The sequence below is a fragment of the Ylistrum balloti genome, unplaced genomic scaffold, assembly GCF_031769215.1.
Source record: "Ylistrum balloti isolate Yb309-2 unplaced genomic scaffold, AGI_CSIRO_Ybal_v1 Utg369682, whole genome shotgun sequence".
Lineage (NCBI taxonomy): Eukaryota > Metazoa > Mollusca > Bivalvia > Pectinida > Pectinidae > Ylistrum > Ylistrum balloti.
Genome location: NW_026781922.1, coordinates 106,052 through 120,643, shown reverse-complemented (window position 1 = coordinate 120,643; position 14,592 = coordinate 106,052). Strand labels below are relative to the sequence as shown.

The window sequence follows — 14,592 nt, the reverse complement described above, 5'->3', positions numbered from 1 at the left end:
GATTGTATGTTAATTATGTGATTCTATTTATGTATTTTCAATGTTGGAGGAAATAAAGAGAATAATAACCAACAACAGTACACACCAACGTTGACGTCATCTTGTCAATATTTAAATCCTTTCCACTTATACATCTCTGTTTTGGGACCGTTACGGTACCTCGGTATATAACTTTAGAATATAAAATTCTGGCACGAAGTATATCTGGAAGACATTTCTCGTTGAAGAATAGATAAAATGATTGCGAACTAACTTTTCATATGAAATAAAGAGAAAAATAATTTTTGGTCAGTGCTCAGAAACTGTATAAAATATAATGCTACCAGTCTTTGCATGCTTCCTTTGTAGTTGTCTGTTTGCTTTCAATTAAACTTACTGACTGAAAATTCTGACATGTACCATCTACTTCATGTTACATGAAGCATTTCTGATTCCTCAAAATTAAAAAAAAACAACATGCATCTGCCATCTGACTTTTCATACCATGTCTGTTCTTGTTTTCACACATTCTTTCCGTGGTTCCTGCTACAGTCGTTGAACTTGTGACGTTATAGTCGAGAGAAAGCAAATTAGTAGAAGGAGGACAGGTGAAAATCGTACATTTAACACGTCAATATCTCGATATTGGGCCAACCGATTTTGATGCAGTTTTCAACCATTTTGATACCGATAAAATTGTCAATAATTATGTATAGATATAATTGACAGTAATTATGTACAGTTATAATTGTCAGTAATTATGTACAGATATAATTGACAGTAACTATGTACAGATATAATTGTCAGTAATTATGTACAGATATAATTGACAGTAACTATGTACAGATATAATTGTCAGTAATTATGTACAGATATAATTGACAGTAATTATGTACAGATATAATTGTCAGTAACTATGTACAGATATAGTTGTCAGTAATTATGTACAGATATAATTGACAGTAATTATGTACAGATATGATTGACAGTAATTATGTACAGATTTAATTGTCAGTAATAATGTACTGATAAAAACTGACAGTAATTATGTACAGATATAATTGAAAGTAACTATGTACAGATATAATTGTCAGTAAGTATGTACAGATATAATTGACAGTAACTATGTACAGATATAATTGTCAGTAATAATGTACTGATAAAAACTGACAGTAATTATGTACAGATATAATTGTCAGTAACTATGTATAGATATAATTGTCAGTAATTATGTAGAGATATAATTGACAGTAACTATGTACATATATAATTGTCCGTAACTATGTATAGATATAATTGACAGTAATTATGTACAGATATAATTGACAGTAACTATTTACAGATATGATTGACAGTAACTATGTACAAATAAAATAATCAGTAATTATGTACAGATAAAAATTGACAGTAACTATGTACATATATAATTGTCAGTAACTATGTATAGATATTATTGATAGTAATTATGTACAGATATAATTGACAGTAACTATTTACAGATATAATTGACAGAAACTATGTACAAATAAAATAATCAGTAATGATGTACAGATAAAAATTGACAGTAACTATGTATAGATATAATTGTCAGTAACTATGTACAGATATAATTGACAGTAACTATGTACAGATATGATTGTCAGTAATTATGTATAGATATAATTGTCAGTAATTATGCACAGATATAATTGACAGTAACTATGTACAGATATAATTGACAGTAACTATGTACAGATATAATTGACAGTAACTATGTACAGATATAATTGACAGTATCTATGTACAGATATAATTGACAGTAACTATGTACAGATATAATTGACAGTAACTATGTACAGATAAAATTATCAGTAATAATGTACTGATAAATGTAATGTTAGTACTTTTATAGTACAGACTATAGGTATTATTTACAAGCGTAAGCGTCTAACTGTTCATGATTCATGTCATGGTCAAGGGTACTCTTGAAGAGATGCGCCATGTTGCCAAACAGACTGTCAGTTGTTACTGTTGTTATTAAGCCATAAACATAATATGGTGTCAGAAGTAACGTACTTGAAAGAACCTGAACCCAACAAAGTTGTAAGTAGACCTACATAAAACTGAACAATTTGTGGTTTCACTACGATTTCGTCACTTGTGAACTCTTACTCGTTCCTCGCCAAACACGTGTTTGATTTCTCGCTGACATGGCCAGTTATCAGTTCATACCGCCGGAATCGTTTAACTTTACGGAACCTGAGGGATGGACACGCTGGATAAAACGCTTTGAGAGATTCCGTGTAGCCTCAGCCTTGATAGATAAAGACGTGGTTCAACAAATAAACACTCTCATATACAGTCTAGGTCAGGAAGTCGAGGATGTGTTATCGTCTTTCAATTTCTGTCTGCCGACGATGGCAAGAAATACGAGGTGGCCAAGAGAAAATTTGACAACTATTTCATAGTCCGACGGAACATTATATTCGAACGAGCTAAATTCAGTCAACGAAAGCAGGGAGAAATGGAAGTAGTTGATACATTTATAACTGATTTACACGCCCTGTCTGAACACTGTGGGTATGGCGACCTGAGAGATGAAATGATCAGGGACAGACTTGTAGTTGGTTTAAAAATCATAAAATTGTCTGAGAAATTACAATTAGATCTGGATCTAACGAAGGAGAAAGCCATGACGCAAGCAAGGCAAATGAGGCCGTGCACAAACAACAAGCAGTTGTCAGAAATGAACCATTACAAGAGCCAGCGAACGTAAATAGAGTTAATGTTTGTGGAAAGAAATCAGATAGACGATCGGACAGAAGACGCCCTCGTAGAATGTCGAACGCCAATCAAATGCCCACACCACGATCACAGTCATGTCAACGATGCGGAGAGAAACCTGGACACACGAGACAGGATTGTCCAGCACGAAACTCAAAATGTCATGGATGTAACAGAGTAGGTCACTGGCAAAACAAGTGTCGATCGACGGTCCGAAACCCGGGGAGATCACAAATCCGCGAGATACAAGAAACCGAATATCCTGACGATGAATATGCATCTGGATACTCTGATGATGACTATGCCTTTCTCGGATCGGTGGACACCGGAAATTCGCATACTAGCCCGTACTGGTCCGTTGAGCTAAAACTGGGGGAAAGGAAAATAACTTTCAAAATAGACACTGGTGCTGATGTGACTGTGATCCCCGAATCACTATATAATAAGATAGGAACTGACCCCCTGAGGAAAGTAGACAAAATACTGATAGGCCCAAACCAAAATGAACTCCACGTATGTGGAAAATTTCATGGGAAACTGACAGGGAAAACGTCATCGTCAACACAGGAGATCTACGTTGCAAAGGACTAAATACAGCCCCTCTTAGGCCGACCAGCTATAGAAGCAATGGGATTGGTGAAGGTAGTTGGACATGTTGTAGAAGCGCACCCTAAACTCTTCAATGGATTAGGAAAGTTGGACAACGAGTACTCAATTTCGCTCAAAGCCGACTGTACTCCATATTCGCTATCTACTCCGAGGGGAATCCCAGTACCGTACCTCAAGAAGGTCAAGGGCGAGTTGAAGCGTATGGAACATTTGGGAGTTATATCTAAAGTAGAGAAACCCACTGATTGGTGCGCCGGCATGGTCGTTGTCCCCAAACCAAGAGGGAAAATACGTATTTGTACTGACTACACCAAATTGAATGAAGCCGTAAAACGCGAAATTCATCAGATGCCCGCAGTTGATGAAACCTTAAGCCAGCTGTCGGGAGCAAAAATCTTCACAAAACTGGATGCCAACTCAGGATTCTGGCAGATCCCGCTGACAGAGGAGTCGTCGTTACTTACCACTTTCATCACGCCCGTTTGGACGATTTCGCTACCATCGACTTCCGTTTGGAATCTCGTCAGCTCCGGAGATTTTCCAGCGGCGGATGAGTATGATTCTAGAGGGTCTCGACGGTGTCATTTGTCAAATGGATGATACACTTGTATTCGGTGCCAATCATGCCCGACTGAAGGCTGTTCTAGAATGTCTAGAAAAAGTATGTCTCACCCTCAACAAGGAAAAATGCGAGTTCTCCCAGACCACTGTTACATTCTTGGGACATGTCATAGACGAGAATGGAATTCGACCCGATCCCGACAGGATACAAGCGGTTGTTGACATGAAGTCGCCTGGAAACATCAGCGAGTTAAGGAGGTTTTTAGGGATGGTCAACCAACTCGGGAAGTTCTCATCGAAAATTGCTGACCTGACTAAACCTATGAGAGACTTGCTCAGCTCAAAGAATGAGTGGATATGGGGGATACAACAAGAGCAGGCTTTCAACAACGTCAAGTCAGAATTAAGTTCTGCACCGATACTGGCCTTGTACGATCCGAGTGGCGATACCAAACTTTCTGCCGGCACGTCGTCTTATGGATTGGGAGCCGTCTTGCTCCAAAAACAAAGAAATTCGGAGTGGAGAGCAGTCGCGTTCGCGTCACGATCAATGACCGAGACCGAGCAAAGGTACGTGCAAGTAGAAAAAGAGGCACTCGCTACTACATGGGCATGTGAAAAGTTCTCGAACTATATCACCGGACTATCGTTCGAAATTGAGACTGACCTCAAACCCCTGGTCGCATTCTTAGGTTACAAATCCCTAAATGAGCTTCCGCCAAGAATCCAACGATTCAGAATGAGGCTAATGAACTATACGTACAATATATCATATACCCCCGGAACTGGATCGTCTATCCGTATCGCCGATACACTTTCGAGGGCTCCACTGCCAACAAAGGCGGACAAAAAGGTACAGGAACTTCAGGAGGAAGTTCGCGCCCATGTCAGTCAAGTGATTGCGCAACTCCCAGCAACGTCTGGAAGACTGAGTCAAATACAGGATCAACAACAGAAGGATCCGACTTGCAGCGAAATTATCAGTTATCGTCTTCATGGGTGGCCAGATAGGAGAACCCTGTCAAAGTCTGCAAATCTATTTTGGCCAATGGCAAGTGAACTAACTGTTCAACAAGGCCTTCTCATGCGCAATTCTCGCCTAGTGATTCCAATGGCATTAAGGAGGGAAATACTGTCCCAAATACACGAAGGTCACCAGGGGATCGTAAAATGTCGTCGCCGAGCTTCAGAATCAGTATGGTGGCCTGGAATGAGCAAGGATATTGGGGATCTCGTTAAAGACTGTCTGCATTGTGCTAAACACAGAACGGACAAAGCGGAACCCATGGTTTCATCAGTTACACCGGAACGCCCATGGAAGGAGGTCGGAACTGATCTATTCTACTTGAACGGTAATAACGATGTCTTGGTGGTTGATTACTTTTCGCGCTACATTGAAATTAGCAAACTCATGGGCACTACGTCACACATCGTGGTTGATCACCTGAAATCCATATTCGCTAGACATGGAATACCAGAAATTGTGCGGTCGGATAATGGCCCCCAGTATTGCTCTGATGTATTTCGTCAGTTCTCTGCGGAGTACGAATTTGAACACGTGACAAGTAGCCCTCGATACGCCCAGAGCAACGGAGAGGCGGAACGGGCAGTGCAAACTGTCAAGAGACTGTTGGACGAATCTAAAGACCAGTATCTTACATTGCTCTCGTATAGGACCACACCGCTCGAAACAGGACAATGCCCTGCCGAACTATTGATGGGAAGGAAGTTACGTTCAACACTAGTGACACACCCATCGCTCTATAAACCCCGATGGAGAAGTGATACGTTCCGGAAACGTGATACAAGTGGGAAGCAAATTCAGAAAATAAACTATGACAAACGTCACAGAGCTCATGCTCAACAGGAGCCTAAGCCTGGCGACAACGTCTGGGTTAAAGGTACAAATGTACCTGGAGATGTGAAGTCGAACCATCCAACACCCAGGTCCTACATAGTAAAAACACGCCAGGGAGAAATAAGGACGAATCGCAGATTCTTGGTAAAAACGCATAGCCCCATAACGATTGAACCAATGGAAAGTGCACATGATGAAGAGTCACCGACAACCGACTATGGAAGCCATGAGTTGCCTCGAGACGACACTTTCGATTATCCAGCAGTCATACGTACGCGATCTGGACGAATATCCAAAACACCCAATAGACTGTATTTATAAACTGTGTTCAAAATGTGTCAGGTTCCAGACAGTGTTTACTAGTAAATGAGTTAGGTTCAAGACTGCGTTACAATTTGCTAGGTCCAAGACAGACTGTGGTAAAATAATTTGGAAGATTCTGTTCTCCAGTGAAAAGTTACATTATCGTTTATTTTGATAAGGCATTATGCGTGTATAAGTAAACACTAAGCCTTCATTACTATAGTTTAGAATTCACTTAATTGAGTTTTCAAATACCCAACAAAGGGGGATGTAATGTTAGTACTTTTATAGTACAGACTATAGGTATTGTTTACAAGCGTAAGCGTCTAACTGTTCATGATTCATGTCATGGTCAAGGGTACTCTTGAATAGATACGTCATGTTGCCAAACAGACTGTCAGTTGTTACTGTTGTTATTAAGCCATAAACATAATAATAAAAACTGACAGTAACTATGTACAGATAAAATTATCAGTAACTATGTGCAGATAAAATTATTAGTAATTATGTACAGATAAAAATTGTCAGTAACTATATATATTTAGAATTAACAGTAACTAGATATTTATGTAGAATTAACAGTAACTATATATATATCTAGAAATAACAGTAAATATATATATATATATATCTAGAATTAACAGTAACATATATATATATATCTAGTAACTAACTGTATATATGTATATATATATCTAGAATTAATAGTAACTATATATATATATATATATATATATATTTATATATCTAGAATTAATAGTAACTATATATATATATATATATATAGAATTAACAGTAACTATATATATATATATATATCTAGAATTAACAGTTACTATATATATATATATATATATATATATATATATATATATCTAGAATTAATAGTAACTATATATATCTAGAATTAATAGTAACTATATATATATATATATATATATATCTAGAATTAACAGTAACTATATATATATATATCTAGAATTAATAGTAAATTTATGTATATTTCGAATTGACAGTAAGTAGATATATATTTATAATATTTAGAATTGTCAGTTACTATATAAATATTGTGAATTGACTGTCAATTCTAAAAATATATATTGTTAATGTCAGTTCTAAATATATATATAGTCACTGTTAATTCTAAATATATATATAGTCACTGTCAATTCTAAATATATATATAGTCACTGTCAATTCTAAATATATATATGGTCACTGTCAATTCTATATATATATATATATATATATATATATATATATATATAGTTACTGTCATTTCTATATATATATACTGTCAATTCTAAATATATATATAGTCACTGTTAGTTTTAAATTTATATATATATAGTCACTGTCAATTCCAAATATATATATATAGGTATTGACAGCGGTTATTGACACATGTATATGCCTACTTTATTGTCACAACAATTTCAACTGGTATCAGAAAATGGTTGTGATTAGACGGTGCAAACCCATCGCAACACGGGTGTTAGAAGGGAAAGTGAAAGTACTTCGGTACAGTAGGAAGAGCTGAGAGTTAAACGTTTCTGTGAAAGAGACTGTTGATGTACATAAACACACATACATATATCAATAATTAGACATAGCGAAAAAAAAGTTACAGTGTAGATTTCTAGAGGTCTGTAATAGAACTATTCTCGGCTCTGTTTCGTGCCGCGTGTGTACAGAGCTAGATGTCGAAGCTAAACTCACAGCAATCTCTTAGGCAATCATATGTTATGGTATCCACGACCTATAAATAGATATCCATTCGAGAAAGAGTCCTTATCTTGACATAAATTCACATATATGCAGAATTTGTAGCAACTGTAATATATAAAACAAAAACACAAATCCCTGTTAATACTTATCTAAATATAGTTATATGAACTCGTCACGTGACGTCAAAATCTTTTGGTTCACCTATTTATACATTTATTCTTGGCAACTGCAACATCCGCCAATACAGCCGTGATCGTATAGTGGTTAGTACTTCGCGTTGTGGCCGCGACAACCCAGGTTCGAATCCTGGTCACGGCAGCGAGCTGTGTCAGTCGCTGTTACGGCACGGCGGATTAATTTTTTTAAATTTTGCATTTATAATTTCACACATTAATATTCATCTCCCGGGTTGTTATTATTTTAAACACATTAACTTATATTTATAATATATCCGATGACAATAACTCCTGATATTAAAGTTCATGAATTTTACTTTTAGATACCGTTTTTATCTACATACTTCATAGATAAATAATTAGAATACAAAGAATGAATGACTCTGTAATTATAAATTTGTGCCCATTTCTAAATGATTTTTATTTCTTCAGATTTTCATTTCCAGTAACTTTGTGTTAATTATCTTCACGTTTCTGTTCATGTCATTCACTTTATTATGCTAAAGTGAGGAATTTCTAGCTTTACTACGCAACCTGTCACAAGTTCTCATATTATGCCTTAATTCAGAAGTCATCCAAGGTTTTTCTTTATGTCTAATGGTTATGTCTTTAGTAGGAATACAAACATGGACAAAATCTTTCAAAAATTCTACACATTCACACCGTGCTATTAACATTTTAAAATCTTATGTAGAAATCATGTCTTAAAAATGATTAGAATTAGTATAACAGGATCAGTCAAACGACGAAAGACATTAAATAACTAAGAGAGACGGCCTGTAGTTAGTTAGAACAATGGACTTGTATCCGCCAATACAGCCGTGATCGTATAGTGGTTAGTACTTCGCGTTGTGGCCGCGACAACCCAGGTTCGAATCCTGGTCACGGCAGCGAGCTGTGTCAGTCGCTGTTACGGCACGGCGGATTAATTTTTTTCCTCTTTTCAATTTTTTACACTTATACGGTTCGTTTTTGACATCAGTATAAATACTGGAATTTGTTGTCTTGTATAATTATACATAGATCAATGATGTATTGGAGATAAATTGTGAGAAACTTTCGTGAAATAAAAACCCCACTTGAAATGTTGATGTTGAAGAAATCCCTGGTCCGAAACAGTGTATACATCGGGGAGAACAGACAAACACAGAATAATTGTAGAATATTGTGATTGTGTGGAAATTGAGATAATTTCAATAAATGCAAAGCGTTTCTGCCAGATATCAATAAATTTGATATTTCCGATGTTTTGTGTGTAATATGACATGTCATGTATTTGGTGTGTGATGATGTTATTGAATTTATCGTATGTTTTATGTGTGTATATCAGATATAACACTTTCAATCCTTTCTAACGTCTCAAATATTTCGAGATTGATTAATTAAAATGATAAAATAATCAACAACTCTTAACATATATATCTACAGTGTTAGCTTGTGGTAACATCTATATCTACAGTGTTAGCTTGTGGTAACATCTATATCTACAGTGTTAGCTTGTGGCAACATCTATATCTACAGTGTTAGTTGTGGTATCATCTATGTCTACAGTGTTAGCATTCATATATACAGTGTTAGCTGTTGTAACATCTATATCTACAGTGTTAGTTGTGGTATCATCTATGTCTACAGTGTTAGCTGTGGTATCATCTATATCTACAGTGTTAGTTGTGGTATCATCTATGTCTACAGTGTTAGCATTCATATATACAGTGTTAGCTGTTGTAACATCTATATCTACAGTGTTAGTTGTGGTATCATCTATGTCTACAGTGTTAGCATTCATATATACAGTGTTAGCTGTTGTAACATCTATATCTACAGTGTTAGCTGTGGTAACATCTATATCTACAGTGTTAGCTGTGGTAACATCTATATCTACAGTGTTAGCTGTGGCAACATCTATATCTACAGTGTTAGCTGTGGTAACCTCTATATCTACAGTGTTAGCTGTGGTAACATCTATATCTACAGTGTTAGCTGTGGTAACCTCTATATCTACAGTGTTAGCTGTGGTAACATCTATATCTACAGTGTTAGCTGTGGTAACATCTATATCTACAGTGTTAGCTGTGGTAACATCTATATCTACAGTGTTAGCTATTGGGACATGTATATCTACAGTGTTAGCTGTGGTAACATCTATATCTACAGTGTTAGCTATTGGGACATGTATATCTACAGTGTTAGCTTTGGTAACATCTATATCTACAGTGTTAGCTGTGGCAACATCTATATCTACAGTGTTAGCTGTGGTAACCTCTATATCTACAGTGTTAGCTGTGGTAACATCTATATCTACAGTGTTAGCTGTGGCAACATCTATATCTACAGTGTTAGCTGTTAACATCTATATCTACAGCTTGTGGTAACATCTATATCTACAGTGTTAGCTGTGGTAACATCTATATCTACAGTGTTAGCTGTGGTAACATCTATATCTACAGTGTTAGCTGTGGTAACATCTATATCTACAGTGTTAGCTGTGGCAACATCTATATCTACAGTGTTAGCTGTGGTAACATCTATATCTACAGTGTTAGCTGTGGCAACATCTATATCTACAGTGTTAGCTTGTGGCAACATCTATATCTACAGTGTTAGCTGTGGTAACATCTATATCTACAGTGTTAGCTGTGGCAACATCTATATCTACAGTGTTAGCTTGTGGTAACATCTATATCTACAGTGTTAGCTGTGTTAACATATATATCTAGCTTTTTAGATGTGGGAACATCTTTATCTACAGTGTTAGCTGTGGTAACCTCTATATCTACAGTGTTAGCTGTGGTAACATCTATATCTACAGTGTTAGCTGTGGTAACATCTATATCTACAGTGTTAGCTGTGGCAACATCTATATCTACAGTGTTAGCTTGTGGTAACATCTATATCTACAGTGTTAGCTTGTGGTAACATCTATATCTACAGTGTTAGCTGTTGTAACATCTATATCTACAGTGTTAGTTGTGGTATCATCTATGTCTACAGTGTTAGCTGTGGTAACATCTATATCTACATTGTTAGCTGTGGTAACATCTATATCTACATTGTTAGCTGTGGTAACATCTATATCTACAGTGTTAGCATTCATATATACAGTGTTAGCTGTTGTAACATCTATATCTACAGTGTTAGCTGTGGTAACCTCTATATCTACAGTGTTAGCTGTGGTAACATCTATATCTACAGTGTTAGCTGTGGTAACATCTATATCTACAGTGTTAGCTGTGGTAACATCTATATCTACTGTGTTAGCATTAATATATACAGTTTTAGCTGTTGTAACTTCTATAGCTACAGTATTAGCAGTGGTTACATCTATATCTACAGTGTTAGCTGTGGTAACATCTATATCTACAGTGTTAGCTGTGGCAACATCTATATCTACAGTGTTAGCTGTTGTTACACCTATATCTACTGTGTTAGCTGTGGTAACATCTATATCTACAGTGTTAGCTGTGGTAACATCTATATCTACAGTGTTAGCTGTGGCAACATCTATATCTACAGTGTTAGCTGTGGTAACATCTATATCTACAGTGTTAGCTGTGGTAACATCTATATCTACAGTGTTAGCTGTGGTAACATCTATATCTACAGTGTTAGCTGTTGTTACACCTATATCTACTGTGTTAGCTGTGGTAACATCTATATCTACAGTGTTAGCTGTGGTAACATCTATATCTACAGTGTTAGCTACTACAGTGTTAGCTGTGGTAACATCTATATCTACAGTGTTAGCTATGGCTGTAACATCTATATCTACAGTGTTAGCTGTGGTAACATCTATATCTACAGTGTTAGCTGTGGCAACATCTATATCTACAGTGTTAGCTGTGGTAACCTCTATATCTACAGTGTTAGCTGTGGTAACATCTATATCTACAGTGTTAGCTGTGGCAACATCTATATCTACAGTGTTAGCTTGTGGCAACATCTATATCTACAGTGTTAGCTGTGGTAACATCTATATCTACAGTGTTAGCTGTGGCAACATCTATATCTACAGTGTTAGCTGTTGTTACACCTATATCTACTGTGTTAGCTGTGGTAACATCTATATCTACAGTGTTAGCTGTGGTAACATCTATATCTACAGTGTTAGCTGTGGTAACATCTATATCTACAGTGTTAGCTGTGGTAACATCTATATCTACAGTGTTAGCTGTGGTAACATCTATATCTACAGTGTTAGCTGTGGTAACATCTATATCTACAGTGTTAGCTGTGGCAACATCTATAGCTACAGTATTAGCAGTGGTTACATCTATATCTACAGTGTTAGCTGTGGTTACATCTATATCTACAGTGTTAGCTGTGGTAACATCTATATCTACAGTGTTAGCTGTGGTAACATCTATATCTACAGTGTTAGCTGTGGTAACCTCTATATCTACAGTGTTAGCTGTGGTAACATCTATATATACAGTGTTAGCTATGGCAACATCTATATCTACAGTGTTAGCTGTGGTAACCTCTATATCTACAGTGTTAGCTGTGGTAACATCTATATCTACATAATGATAATGACGTAAATCAATGAAAGCCGACACATCAATGGCGGAAGGTCGATCCTGAATCACTAACTGAATTGTGTTGTCATTAAAACTATACATTTGTGACATAAAGATATAATCTGAGGTTTGACGATAAAAATATGCAAACAACGATAGTTTGGTGACAGAAAAAACACACAGAAACCTGTAGATTTAGGGTTGAAAATATTAATACACATACAACTATAGATTTGTGACAGAAATATTTTGTGATAGTATAATTTTTTGTGATAGCTCAGTGTTTTGTGATAGCTCAGTGTTTTGTGATAGTACAATGTTTTGTGATAGTACAATGTTTTGTGATAGTTGATTGATTTTTGGTAGTTCAATGTTTTGTGATAGTACAATGTTTTGTGATAGTACAATGTTTTGTGATAGTACAATGTTTTGTGATAGCTCAGTGTTTTGTGATAGCTCAGTGTTTTGTGGTTGTACAATGTTTTGTGATAGTACAATGTTTTGTGATAGTTGATTGATTTTTGATAGTTCAATGTTTTGTGATAGTACAATGTTTTGTGATTGTTCAGTGTTTTGTGATAGCTCAGTGTTTTGTGATAGCTCAGTGTTTTGTGGTTGTACAATGTTTTGTGGTAGTATTTTGTTTTGTGGTAGTATTTTGTTTTGTGATAGCTCAGTGTTTTGTGGTAGTACAATGTTTTGTGGTAGTACAATGTTTTGTGGTAGTATTTTGTTTTGTGGTAGTACAATGTTTTGTGGTAGTATTTTGCTTTGTGGTAGTACAATGTTTTGTGGTAGTACAATGTTTTGTGATAGTACAATGTTTTGTGGTAGTACTATGTTTTGTGGTAGTATTTTGTTTTATGGTTATATTTTGTTTTGTGGTAGTACAATGTTTTGTGGTAGTACAATGTTTTGTGGTAGTATTTTGTTTTGTGGTAGTACAATGTTTTGTGGTAGTACAATGTTTTGTGGTAGTATTTTGTTTTGTGGTAGTACAATGTTTTGTTGTAGTATTTTGTTTTGTGGTAGTACAATGTTTTGTGGTAGTACAATGTTTTGTGGTAGTATTTTGTTTTGTGGTAGTACAATGTTTTGTGGTAGTACAATGTTTTGTGGTAGTATTTTGTTTTGTGGTAGTACAATGTTTTGTGGTAGTACAATGTTTTGTGGTAGTATTTTGTTTTGTGGTAGTACAATGTTTTGTGGTAGTACAATGTTTTGTGGTAGTATTTTGTTTTGTGGTAGTATTTTGTTTTGTGGTAGTACAATGTTTTGTGGTAGTACAATGTTTTGTGGTAGTATTTTGTTTTGTGGTAGTACAATGTTTTGTGGTAGTACAATGTTTTGTGGTAGTATTTTGTTTTGTGGTAGTACAATGTTTTGTTGTAGTATTTTGTTTTGTGGTAGTACAATGTTTTGTGGTAGTACAATGTTTTGTGGTAGTATTTTGTTTTGTGGTAGTACAATGTTTTGTGGTAGTACAATGTTTTGTGGTAGTATTTTGTTTTGTGGTAGTACAATGTTTTGTGGTAGTACAATGTTTTGTGGTAGTATTTTGTTTTGTGGTAGTACAATGTTTTGTGGTAGTACAATGTTTTGTGGTAGTATTTTGTTTTGTGGTAGTACAATGTTTTGTGGTAGTACAATGTTTTGTGATAGTACAATGTTTTGTGGTAGTATTTTGTTTTGTGGTAGTACAATGTTTTGTGGTAGTACAATGTTTTGTGGTAGTACAATGTTTTGTGGTAGTACAGTGTTTTGTGGTAGTATTTTGTGGTAGTACGATGTTTTGTGGTAGTACAATGTTTTGTGGTAACTCAGTGTTTTGTGATAGCTCAGTGTTTTGTGGTAGTACAATGTTTTGTGATAGTACAATGTTTTGTGGTAGTACAATGTTTTGTGGTAGTACAATGTTTTGTGGTAGTACAATGTTTTGTGGTAGTACAATGTTTTGTGGTAGTACAGTGTTTTGTGGTAGTATTTTGTGGTAGTACGATGTTTTGTGGTAGTACAATGTTTTGTGGTAACTCAGTGTTTTGTGATAGCTCAGTGTTTTGTGGTAGTATTTTATTTTGTGATAACTCATTGTACTATT

At 35.6% G+C, this 14,592-nt stretch overlaps 1 protein-coding gene and 2 non-coding genes across 3 annotated transcripts; all 3 read left to right on the top strand.

Annotated features, from left to right (window-relative positions):
• Positions 1–3,369: 3,369 nt before the first annotated feature.
• LOC132564860 (uncharacterized protein K02A2.6-like) lies at positions 3,370–6,091 on the top strand. The gene is made up of 2 exons (XM_060229480.1): positions 3,370–3,678; positions 3,797–6,091. The coding sequence occupies exons 1-2, from the start codon at positions 3,370–3,372 to the stop codon at positions 6,089–6,091; spliced, it is 2,604 nt and encodes an 867-aa protein (XP_060085463.1).
• A 1,956-nt stretch (positions 6,092–8,047) lies between these two features.
• On the top strand, positions 8,048–8,119 carry Trnah-gug (transfer RNA histidin (anticodon GUG)). The gene has a single exon. It is a non-coding gene; the product is annotated as a tRNA-His (tRNA).
• Positions 8,120–8,795: 676 nt separating this feature from the next.
• Positions 8,796–8,867, top strand: Trnah-gug (transfer RNA histidin (anticodon GUG)). The gene has a single exon. It is a non-coding gene; the product is annotated as a tRNA-His (tRNA).
• The last annotated feature ends 5,725 nt before the right edge of the window (positions 8,868–14,592 follow it).